The sequence below is a fragment of the Procambarus clarkii genome, chromosome 31 (genome assembly GCF_040958095.1).
Source record: "Procambarus clarkii isolate CNS0578487 chromosome 31, FALCON_Pclarkii_2.0, whole genome shotgun sequence".
NCBI classification, from domain to species: domain Eukaryota; kingdom Metazoa; phylum Arthropoda; class Malacostraca; order Decapoda; family Cambaridae; genus Procambarus; species Procambarus clarkii.
The window spans coordinates 28,772,774-28,786,139 of NC_091180.1; the positions used below are offsets into that span (position 1 = coordinate 28,772,774).

At 33.8% G+C, this 13,366-nt stretch overlaps 1 protein-coding gene across 6 annotated transcripts in view; it reads right to left on the reverse strand.

The window, feature by feature from the left end:
- Window positions 1–364: 364 nt before the first annotated feature.
- LOC123758801 (cGMP-dependent 3',5'-cyclic phosphodiesterase) overlaps window positions 365–13,366 on the reverse strand; it is a 187,914-nt gene continuing 174,912 nt past the window's right edge. For all 6 annotated transcript variants that reach the window (XM_069334632.1, XM_045743517.2, XM_069334628.1 and 3 more), the window contains one exon: window positions 365–12,695. In XM_069334632.1, the coding sequence (XP_069190733.1) occupies window positions 12,518–12,695 (178 nt within the window). In that variant the 3' untranslated portion in view covers window positions 365–12,517. The remainder of the gene's footprint in view (window positions 12,696–13,366) is intronic.

The following is a 13,366-nucleotide window of genomic DNA, read 5'->3' on the forward strand; positions in this document are numbered from 1 at the left end:
TATATGCTCTGAGACTGGTTACATCTGGTGTGCCAGTGATCATTTGTTATTTGTTTGCAACTTGCAGCACAATCATAGCCATAGTCTTTTAACCCCTTCTCGTCCTGTGGTGATAGAAAGCCAACATTAGTTGTACCTCATCTTTAGATATGAGGCAGTCAAGATCAGCTGGGTTGCCCTTCATATTGAGTTGCATCCAGTGACCTAGCAGGTGCCACTGATTAAGAAACAGTTTGGGCCTGTCCCATGTCCCAGAATCCATAATTCCTCACTCTGATTTCTGCCCAGTCATTTTTAATGCAATTGGTATCCATTAAATAGGTTATATCATTTACCTATTTTATAAAAGGTTTATTAATGCAACTTATGTGGAATGGTTTTATTGGGAAAAATATTTTTCAACATCTATACATTATGTATGAATCTCATGAATGCAAGAAGAGAGAGCGCCAATCAGTTGACAGTGCACATACAAGTGATGATTGCAGTCAACACACAATACATTCTTACCAGTTTGAGATATGACCAGTTTAATACAATTACACATCTATCTCGGTGAGAGTAAAGTCATTATGGGATAATTTAAAAAAGCTTAATCTTTTAAAAGTCTCAGGACCAACTTTAATTCTTAATGTTTTAGCATGACTTTACACTCGCCTGGAATATCCCTATTAACGAATTAGCAAGTACAGGCGGCCCTTAATCTACGCGAGGGATATGTTACTGAAAAAGCTCATGTAGATTGAATTTGTAGATACAGTAGTGACAAATTTGTTGAATTTCTTTGTGGCTAAAAAAAAAGGGGGGGGGGGGTCATGTTCCAGACTTGACATTGTTCCAGACTAATCCTATTTTGTATTATTTGTGTAAGAAACGCACATCTTCCCATGTATTCTAAATTACACAAGCAGCTCGCTTTCTGTGCCCAGTACTGACTGTAATTATCAGATAAATCAGGTTATATGTAATGGAGTAATTTTATTACTATTCTTTATCCTCCTCCTATTGCTGGTGTTTTATCTTTTAAGTATGCTATACATTTCTTGCTGATGGGAATTGTTTACCTCCAATTTGTCTAAGACACCATCTTGAAAATCAATGAACTCTTCCCTTCTAATCATGTACACAGCCATTCACAATGTTTTCCAAATACTGTCACCATTCATTGCACTACTATGCACTTAATTTTTCCCATATACTATATATATTGATAATGGCATTGTGAATATTGTAGTGTTTCTAGATTTCATGTAATTATGGTGTATCAGCTTATGTTGCATCTAATGCCTAGACAATGGGGAAATGTAGTCTTTAAAAGTCTGCATTGCCATCCTGATCCAAGAGCTTAATTCTGGCCATTGTTGTGTGGACATGAGGCAAGTGTCTACCATGTCCTGGAACATTATCAAGAGTTAGTAAAGCCTTAAAAGGAAGATTTTGTTCTTATGTATTGCAGAAAGTATTGACTAATCATGAACGAATGTGGTAGTAATCCATTCCCTCATATTTCCAGTAAACTGGTTGGGTGCTCTTATATTTAATGTTTAAAGCCTTGAGTATTCCGAGAATGAAGAACCTCTTGAGGTTTTCAATTGAAATCCCATAAGTCATGCCCACACACGAGAGTAGTTGCTTATCTTTTGCTACCTTTGGAAGTCATTCTTTCTGCATGCATTTTCATAATAAGCTTGTTTTAACAGTATTAAAAGTTCTTGTGGTGGTTAAGCATTAGCAGGAACTACTACATCAATACAAGTAGTTTCATTAGTTACTGTAATGATATGAAATTGATACTACTTAAACTAGTCAAACCAGCTTTTACGGGAAAATCTTAACAACTGAAATGGCACCAAACTCTTGCTCGTAGTTGGCATAAATCTATTTGACTGTTCACCGGCTCTCACACACAAGTCTACAGGAACCGAATTATTTTTTAAGGGTTTTTCATTCTAGTCACAAATGGTTCAATTGGTCTGCATTCTTTCTCAATCATGCATAGCTAGATTTGTCATAGTCTTAATACCTGTGCAGACATGTCTGCTTTCAGTTTAACAAATTCATAACTCTCAGGTATGAAAGCCAAAAAGTGTATTAAACATTAGCTTTACACAATAAGGTCATATTGTTATTTTCAAGCATAGCTAAACTGGAATGGAATGAGAGAAAAAGAGAGGGGCAATACAAATAACAAATATAAAATGAATGCAGAGATGTTGCATACCAAAACACAAGTTTGCATATCGTAAACCTAATGAAAACGTATGTACAGCAAGTTTAAACCCACTCTCATTGGTACTACAACAAATTTGTGCAGGCGCATATTCACATTCTCTGAACTCTTTGCAAATTAAGGGCCGCCTATATATTATTAAATGTGAATACTATTTCATAATTGCACCCAGTAAAAATTAAAATATACTGTAATGTACTGTACTGTACTTGTGTTATTGAATCACCCGTCTTGAGTCTGTTCGTCTCCTACTGCTGAAAAATCAGTCGACTTTTTACTACTGTATAAATAAATTTGTGCATTAAAGTCAAACTTGTCAGGGTAGGAACTGAACACTTATGAAAGCACTTGGAAAAAACAATTCAGAAAGAATATACAATATATAGTTATTTTTTCCATAAAATTATTATTGTACTTTTTCTATGACTATACATATGATCACAATACTATATATAAAAATAAAAAAATTACATTTAATTTTGTAATACAGTAATCTTTCATATTATGCAAAAAAATTAATCATGGACAGAGTATTTCATAGTATAATTACCCAATTAATGTATAGTAGTTTATTAATTAAGGATATCGGCACATTTGATGGAACATTTACAAAATAATTTAGTTTCAAAATAAGTTAGTTTTAATATTCAACAAAATACTTTAACCTATTTCTACTCTTCATCTTTTTTTAGGACTGCAGATGTTTGACAGAATAATCTATTGAATCTTATGATGTAAATAGCGAGTTATCACAATGATGTACTGTTAATATTGCAAACCCAAAGATTCAAATTACTCGTTGCACATGGGAATCAGATTTCACGAAAGTAATGTCAGGGTACAGTTGCAAGGTGGTAGTAATTTGCTTTTGATCCCCAATAATAATCTTCCATTCTTGGCACTTGCTGTTGACTATGCTGGTTAGATTAGAGAGCATATAGTATGACACTAAGCATGCTATGAGAGATGTGGCATCATTAAATATAAAATCTTCATCTGATATACTGGAAGCAAACATGTAAATGATGGAGTTGGAAACCTAGGTCACCAAAAACACACACTCATAGCAGCATGTCTGCAACCAAAGGCAGGCAACCAACCAACCAACACACATGTAGATGAAACATGGCCAAAAACATCAACACTATTGCTGTGTGGAACTTAATACTAAACAGTATACCATCAAGTACAATGTACAGTATGTGCGAACAGTGCTGTACCGTATATTAAAATACTCTTTTTTTTAAATATCCAGAAGTGTCTCGGGTGGAAATCATTTTGCAAATTTAGGGCTCAAGTTGACAATATGAACTGTGCACAATATAGGGATGCCACACAGATACATAGAACACAATTACCTGCTGCTGTAGGAAACTATCATAAGGAGAACAGGTCTCAAATAAATGACAATAAAATATTAAATGAGAAACATTATGGTCACCATCTATTATACTGTATTGGGAAAACACAAGTATACAAGTGCTAAACTTGATACATAATACAGAATATAATATTTCTGATATATTATACAGAAATAAATATTCCTGCTTATTAATTCTTCCTCCTTCAGCAGTGGCTGAACTGTGTGGGGCAGCTATCTTTGGTATATTATGGCACAAAACATTTTTTAAATACTATACTATATTACTGAAACAGTACAGTTCACTACTTTTATACAGAAAGAAGCAATATGGTAAAAATATATACAATTATTTGCTTTTGCAATACTAAATACAGATCTGTATACAGTATATCTACAGTTCTCTAAATCTTTGTATTAACATCTCGAGCACAAAGCTAGACAATTAAAATAATGGTTCATTTAGTTGTGTTTATGTAGTGGAATTAGTGCTTAAACTTGGTTAATATGATACAGCATTTCATTAATAAATTGAAGATTATTGACTGAACAGCTGCTGTCTGTTAGTTTTGCCCCCTTCCTGAGTGGTCATATTACACCTATTGTCAACTATTGTCTGATGTTGCTCCAGCTCTCCAACATCAGTACAGTACTATATTAAACAGACAGAAAAGGGTAATCAGTTTCAATAGAAAACATACTTGTACAGAATTTAAAAAAATATTGTTTTTTAATAAATCTTTAAGGTTTACTGTTTTTATTATTTTTTACACAGTTCTGTTTTTTTTTTTTTTTTGCAGACTAGGAAAGTTGAAGGCCATGGTGTAGATGTGCAGAGATAAATGGTAGAACGAGACAGCCGATGAAGTTAGGTGATATGGTGCAGGCATTCTTTGAACAATGAACAAAGCAGCAGATTCCCATTATTTTTTGGCATTGTGCAGAGGTATGTAAAATGCTAAATTTAAGATAACCTGCAGAGTTGTCAATTACAGTACAGTATTTTCAAATTGTCGAAGGAATAGAGAAGACGACAAGGTGGATGAGATGTTGATCAACACCAACATGCTGGGCATATAAATGCTGCAGATACTTGATAAAACACCAGTCTTGTCACACGTATTTTGCCACACACATTGCATGCCTAAATAGAATTACTGCAATTTAATAATTTTGTTATTTAAACAAGTATGTCACCACACAATACGGAATATGCAATGGTTAAGATAAGCTAATTTTAAGTGACAATAATTTAATGATTTCTCATGACCTACTCAGTTGCATGTTCTCAAATGTGCTCAGTTTCAAAGACAAAATTATATACTGTATAAGTTAATTATATTGAATTATGAGAATATTAATTTCCCTCTTTGTTTTCAACTGTAATTCCTAAAACAAGAATAAAATATGCAAGAGGCCAAATGCACTAAACCAATACTATTATTAACATGGGAACATTTATGTAGAGAAAAATAATATAGTTTATTCAAATATTTCACCAATCAGGGCAGTTAAGTCAAAATGTCTCCTTAATGAAATTTACTTTCAACATTGTTCTTCTCTGTATAGTTTATCACATTTTTCAGTTAAAACACTTTACTACTGTATTTCTGTTATAAATCTATTTTAATAAATACATTATACAATATTCACCAACTAAATAAATATTATTCGCCAGCTAAACAAAATACAGTAACAATGTTTCAAAGTATACTGGGGTTCACTTGAGCTTCAAGTTAAATGTGCTTCACGCTTCTGTATTCTTTCTTGCTTAGTGTTATTTATTCTCTGCAGTTGCCTAGACTTTATACTCAGGTTCCATTTATACATTATGATACTGAAGATGCAATCTAGAGAAAACAACAGTTAATGCATCTACATTTGTATGTGAATGCACTGGTTAAGTGATCTTGTATACTCTCTACTACATTTGTTTTATAATTGACTATAGTGCAGACAAGATATTTAGCAGACAGTTATCATATATAATTTACACACAGTTGCTCCTTAACATTTTACAATTATAAATTATGTAGCAAAATAATTATGCAGCATTATTATTTTTCAAAGTAGCAAATATATACATATTCCCTCAGTAATACAAAATGCTTAAGATAATGTTCAATTATAAAAAAATTACCAAAAACCAAATGAATAACTCAGTTTACTCTTTAGAGAATATCATGACAGTTATGAGATAGTTTCATTCATAAGAGTCAGACCAATTGGCTTTCTATAGCATCCTTTATCTTATCTTATTATTATTAATCAATTAAAGGTAGAATAGTTTGTCTGGTAAGCACATTTTGGATGACTTGAGCATGTGTTGAATATCTTCACCATTACTTACTTTCATGAGGTGCTAACTGAATTATTAACTACTCTGATAAACTTGTAGAAATATGCATTACATATACTGTACTGACTTAAAAATCTTGGGGTATAGGTTGTACCTGGATTGTACCTGTACTGTAGTACACCTGGACTGTACATTACTTTAATTTCAAGCTTTTTGCACTGATGTATCCAGATCAAATATCATTGGGTATTTCATCAGTAGAAGTTTCAAGTACGAGAGTTATGTAAAAACCTTAGCTCAGTTGCACATAAAGATGTATGGTATTTCTTCAGGGTGAAGTATCTTATGATTCTAAATATTGTATTATGAAAGAACATTAAGCAGTTATATTCAGCCTTCATTAACACATTTCATAGATATTCGAGTGAATGATTAAAAACTAAGAAAATTAACAACCATTGAGGATACAACCTTGAATAATTAACATGAAGGGGGGAGGATGGGGGCAGGATAGAGTACTGGGAGGGAGTAGGGAAGAAGGATGAGAGTAGCGGAAGGTGAGTTAATATTGGAAAAATGTGCGAGGATGTAGGGAAAGGGGGGGGGGGGGAAATAGAGGGTAGAGGACATAGGAGAGGAAGAATAGAGGCAGAGTAAAAGTGCTTATATATGCAGTATGACATTTCCTTCACTCACTATTTGTAATTGTGTTTATGTAAATGTTCCAAATAAAATATCAGCCAGACAATTTCTAATTTATATAATACAAAAGTATAATAGCTATACAGCACTTGATAAATACATTATATGTATACAAAAATGCAAAATAAAAATTTTCCCCAATTCAAATATTATCAACCATAATTTGTAATTTCCTATTTGTCCCTGCAGGATCGAGTCATTAGCTAGTGTACCACACCTTTCTAACCGTTGATTGTCTAATGTACCAACTCCCAACATATTTTCTTCAAACCCATCTGTTACATATATTTCTCTCTAGCATACACTCACATGCACACACATCCCCAGGATGCATCTTGTAGCACCGTTTAACTTACAATTACCAATTTACTGCTAGGTGAGCAAGGGCATCAGGTGAAAGAAAGTCTACAGAAATAGAAAAAATGTTTCTGCCTCAGCTGGGAACCAGACCTGACCTGGGAATCAACTTTGTTTATAGCCAGGAGTCAGTATATTAGACAATCGATGGTTAGAAAGGTGGGGTCCAAGAGCTAACAGCTCAATCCTGCAGGCACAAATAGTAAAGAAAAACACACACACACACACACACACACATATATATATACACACATTGTTCTCATATTACAATTGACTTTATTCTCGGCTCACAACTGGGGATCCTGAGTTCGATTCTCAGGAAATGGTTGGGTACTCCTTTCACCTAATGCACTGTTCACATATAAACATTCATATACATGCACATCTATATACGTGCATACATATACACACACAGATGTTACATTACATTACATTAGGAAGGTGATGTGGTAGAAGCAGATACCATGCACAGTTTCAAGTATAGATATGATAGAGCCACATAGGCTCAGGAACCTGTACACTAGTTGATTGACAGTTGAGAGGCGGGACCAAGGAGCCGAAGCTCAACCCCCGCAAGCACAATTAGGTGAGTACAGACATACACACTAAGGTAATTAGGTAATTACACCTGAGCACATCCTAATTTGAAATGCAGATCAAATATTATATTTTCCCTTTAGACTATTGTATCATGAAACCCTTTATACAAAATTTATACAAATAGTGAAACCTGTATTAAATATTACAAATTTTTCCGTATTATGAAGTCAATACATAGCACCAACAAGAAAAAAGTTTTTCTTACATTTATATAATCAAGAAAAGATTTACCAGGGTGAAGCAGACTCGTTTAATAAAAGAGTAGTGTCAAATGTGTTAAACAAGATAGAGGTATACACCGAGGTACAGTAAATGTTGCTAGAATGTGAATCTCCAGCTTTAGACAAATTCTGTATGTAAAAGCAAGTGTCTGACCTTACCTTCTTAGTCTACAAAATGAACTCCAATGTATTAGAGATAAATTCTCTATTTTATGATTATATTTTAAAGACTTCCCAGTACCATACCTGGCAGAACAGTACTCATTATAATTAGGTGAAGTGTTCTAAATTTGTTAAAGATATCTAAATAACCTATAAGGATTGTACATGTCCTCATTTAAGAGAAGTAATCTTAAATTTTATGTACTGTATTACTCATACAATGAACTTGCATGAAAATATAACTGTCAATACATACCTAAATATAACTGTTTATAAATCGTTGTAAACGAGTTCACCTACTAGCTTAATATCACAAATAAAGGCATGATCAACCCTTCCTAAATTTTATAAATGTGAATTTAACTTTTATTAAATCATAAGCTGTTTTATTCTCATAGTGTGCAGCCCATCCTCCTGTTTTGGTAGTACAGTACTTACATTAACGATGAGGACCATACTACATACTGTATACTGTACCAACATACAACACGGTTAGAAAGTAGAAATCGGTATTACTGAATTTGGACAAGTTGGAAAAGATTTTCTATTTATGTTGGAAAGACAAACTAAACTAATCTAAGTAGGCCTATACACTATATCTGAGGTCTAATATAGAACAGATGTGTGCTATACTAGGTCTAGGATTGTTTGTTTCTTTTTCAGCTTAATTTTTCTTGGACTCTTATAAGGTGAATAGTACAAAATTCTACTATCTAATTGCTTAGAACATTAATCCTTGTGCTATTGCACAGTTACAAAATTTACTATCTAAACAGGAGGACATAGTGTAAAAGAATTTTTTTTTTTTTTATTCATTCTACAAAATAAACTTTCCCTATTAAGCAAATTTGTGTTTTGTAAAAACTATGACAGTTGAAAACATAAATAAACATTATCATGCCTCCAAAATTTTATACTTTTTTCCGATATCCAAATTTGACACTTTAAAGTACAATTCACATGTTAAAAAAAATAAGATACTGATCCCTTGAAGCTTTAAGGTGCAAGAGTTATATGTAATGCTAATATAGATGAGCAGCACCTCGCCTTGAATACCTACGCTCTGCCATTCCCTCATGCTGTAGTAAACCATCACACACACATGTTCTATTGTAAAACATTAGTCATAATATATATAGTTAGCTTTATTGCTCTTGGTAGTGATAAACCTTTCATTTTAAACACCTTGCATCAAGGCTCCAGTTAATTTATATATTATTCTAGAGTAATGTATTTGTGCAAGTCATGGATTTATAACAATTTCTTTAAGATTATTTGTTAATAAATAAAGTATTCGAGCACTATTTTAAGACATCGCTCATAGTGTATGTAATGTTGGTGTAATGTATGCACACCTTACTATCAATGGGAAGTGAGATCTGGTTACCGGGTCCTGTCTTGTGTGCATGTCTGTATCACACACAAGAAAAGAACATTGATACAGATATACATTGCAACAAAACCCATGAAACCCATAGATGATATCTCAAACTTATGCTTGCATTTGTATTTTGAAACCAATTTCTTAACTTATAAATAAATCATAGTGAATAACAATGTGTGCTTATTATAAATTTAGCTTTTTTTTTCATTTATCAACTTTTCCACTTTGAAAACACATGAAGGCAATTTTGTTATAAAGGCACCATTAAATTAATACAATATTACCACAGTGAGTATGCATTCCAAATATTTTCAAAGCACGAGCACAACTTGCAAAAGTTACTACACTGATATAGAGCTAATTTTAAATATCCTTGATAATGATAGCAGAAAGGTCAACCTGTCCTCTTAAAAAGAACGTCGCTTTTGGCCATTTGCCTGTATGGCCGAATATGGACGTAATTTGAACATGAAAAAAAATGAAAATAAATTTGGGATTTTTTTTTCAACAACAGTAAGTTAAGGGTCCTCTGATAGGTTAGGTGGGCAGGAAATTCTCATAGTTTCAAAATGGTATGAAAAACGTTAGTGGAAAGTTGCCTCTTCTAAGCTTGCCGAGTAAGCCGGATGACTCAAACAGAAAACGGAAAAGTACGTCACTTTTGTGATTCGATATACTGTAATTTAAAATTACGTCCAAATTTGGCCATAGAGCACATACGAACCAAAAGTGACATTATTTTTAAGAGGACGGGTTGGAAAGGTAACCTTGACATCTCTCGACCAACTGCTTTGAACTAGAGAAAAATTATTACCTGGAATGATATTAACACTTGGAAAAATCTTTAAATATTCGTTGCAAAAAATAGATTACCCCAGGATGGGAGCACTCCATAGCACTGTTTTCTTCAGTATTGACAGCCTCAACAATAGTAATTGTATTTATATACAGCACTGATTACAGTGTATTAATGATAGAGCCCCTCAATCACATTAGCAAGTTTTCTGTTGGTGGAATGCCTGTTATCACCCAGACGTTAATTCCTTATTTAAGTTTCTACCCGTCATTCGTAACAATCCACAATTGCTGGAGTTTGATGATTAATACTACAAATAAATGATTAACAAGAAAATGTAAACTATTCCTGTAGTTTTCCTTCTGTCAACAAAATAGTCATACACCTTCTGCCAAACTGCATTGTTCCACTTAAGCTCTCTCATCTCTTAACACAATGTCCTAAATTTCAGAATAATTGGAAGGTTTGCTTCCTGCTACTTCAGTATGACCTTTCTCTCAATAACGTTCTTTGTGAATCTGATTATTCTAACATTGATAATCTTTGGTCTTTCTGATTTCATATTGGCATCTTTGATGTTGCCTTGAGAAACTCTTAAATATTCTTTAACAATTCTATATATACTCCCTAACTCTGAGCTTTATTTTTATAAGTACTTAGATGCCTCTTTCTCATATACAGCTCCACATGTTAGGATTGTGTAAAATTGTATAGTATATAATGTTACAGAAATGAATCGTCTACATTTCAGACCTGTGAACGCCAAGATCAGGTGAAAAATAATTTGGACAATTTTGAAAGTTGGAAAATAACCTGGCAATACTTGGGAAATATTGAGTTACTTATTATTCAGTGATCCACAAGCTTATCTGATTAAATCCATGTAGTCTCATAAGAAAATGGACAATTATTTAATTATGGAAAGGATGAAAACATTGTGTACATTTTTTCAAAGAAAGCTTTGGATTTGTCTTGATACATTAAAGACAATAATTGCACAGGAATTTGTTAAAAAGATTGCTGGCCTTGCCTGCATCTTATACTCAAACAAAAAATGTGCTAACTGGTGGAGCCTTTAAGAATTTTTCTTCGTTAGTTGTGACTAAACTTTTCATCATATAACCTGACTGGCTCTACATGCTTGGTAGAGTGTCACTTGATACATTTCATAATCATTGCCTCAGGCTTAGGGGGGAGAGTATTTATGGAGGTTCCACATATATTGTACTTGAATTTACAGAGATATTGCATATAATGTACAGGTGACATGTTGGGAATTAAATATATATCTGAACAGCATACTGAATGATAATTCCATCTCAACATGTGGTTAAAAAAATTAAAGATGTCAACTTTCAGTGCTCTGTCCTACAGCCATAGAAATTCTACATTTGGTAATGATGGTAACTTTAACAAATACCATGGTTCATTTCTGTTAACATGATGGCATTCTTTTTATGGATAATCCATGCTTGGGATGGTAAGCTTGTGTATAGCTTGTTGAGGTCCCCCCCATCACCCTAACTAGGGTATAGCTGTGTACATGCATCACCCAGATAGTTACTAGCAAGAACCAATTGTATTTAGTTTAACCAACTGAACAATCCACAGATCCACATCTTGGAAAGTGACTGCTGGCCTACAGTGAAACCTTAGCTTATTCAGTAACGTGTACAAAAGTTAAAGGCGTTACTGGTAGAACTGTTTAATCACTTGCCTGTTCATCTAATATCTTGAAGAATTTGCTCCTGCTCATACTGTTATTTCTTGGAGACCTTCAGGTGAAAGGACATCAGAGGTAACTAAGAAATTCATCTTGTTGCAGCAGTTGCATGTGTCAGTTGTGCAAGTAAATAATTACAGTTGGATTGAATTGGCCTAGATGATTTTAAACTATGATTGTGCCACTTCGTATCAAATGTTTTATAAATCTTTGGCAGCATTGAGGTTCAGCTTATTATAGTAACTGCATAATATGCATATTCTTCTCGGGTTCACTCCAACAAATTTCAGTTTGCACGTTATTTATAAAAGATGTGGTGGTAAGATCAGTGATGCAGTCATGTGTCATACTTCCTCCAGTTAAGTGATGCATGTGCTTCATCACTTAAGGTACTATAACAAACACTGTACAACTTAGAAAGTTGCTTCACCAAGTGGAACAAATATTAACCACTGAACTCAAAACCAAACACAGTTGCAAAAATAGGCAAAGGTGCTCTTTAAATTCAACATTAACTGCAGTGCCTGCAACATTTCAGTGAATTGGTAAATAATGCTCCAATATTTGGCAATCTTTCATGTCATCAAATGTCACACAGCATTTTTTTATTCCATGAATTGGAATACTGGAGGAATTGCTCTCCAAAAAAATTAATTGCCGAGATGATCCCCCACGAGGGTATTTCAGGAGTCTTCCTTCTCCAGCTCCTCATCAAGCGAGTCATCTTCAAAAACCTCAAGTGAACTTGTTGACTCGGGTTTCCTACGTTTGTATACATCTCTTAATCTTGCCCAGTTTCGTCTGCTAGCCTGAATACTAATATATGGTTCTTGAGCTCCAGGAAATAATTTTGCTACAATTCTGAAAAGAAGAAAATTTATTAAAAACTAGTAAGGCATTATCCTACTTTGCTTGGATGGTTTCAAACTTGCTATTGTTTGCCTTCAATACACTTTGCAATTGTTTACACAAGGCCTTAAATTGTGGCTAGATTAGATTGAAGCCCAAATCAAAGTACTAGGGTTAGGAGCCACTTGGCATTGTACAGTTATAGCTGTAACCCAAGACCACCACCTCAAGATAAACAAATATATATTACTGATTCATTGTTAGATAGCCCACAAGTTATAAAAGGATCCTTGCAAAATTGCAGGGCAAGCTGCACTGGCAAAATTTGAAGTGACAAAAGAAGACGTGACTCGTGTATGGGGAAAGATAAAAAATGCTTCACCGTAACTGCTAGTGATAAATACAAAGTGGAAATGGCCATCTACACTTGTAAACTGTCATCAGGATACTTTTGCATTCCTTTTCCAAACCAACAACCAGCCTTAACAATAAACTGAGCTTATCTTTAGATATTAACAACCAAAATTAATACAGTAATTTTTTGTGTAAGAATAATGCAGTGGGTAATCTGTCACTGAGCGATTTCAGCAAAGTCCGAAGAATGGTCAGGAAGGACTGGCCTTCCCTTGAATGCAACCCACAACTCTTGGGTATATATTCACTGTAAGGTGACCAGAGACATC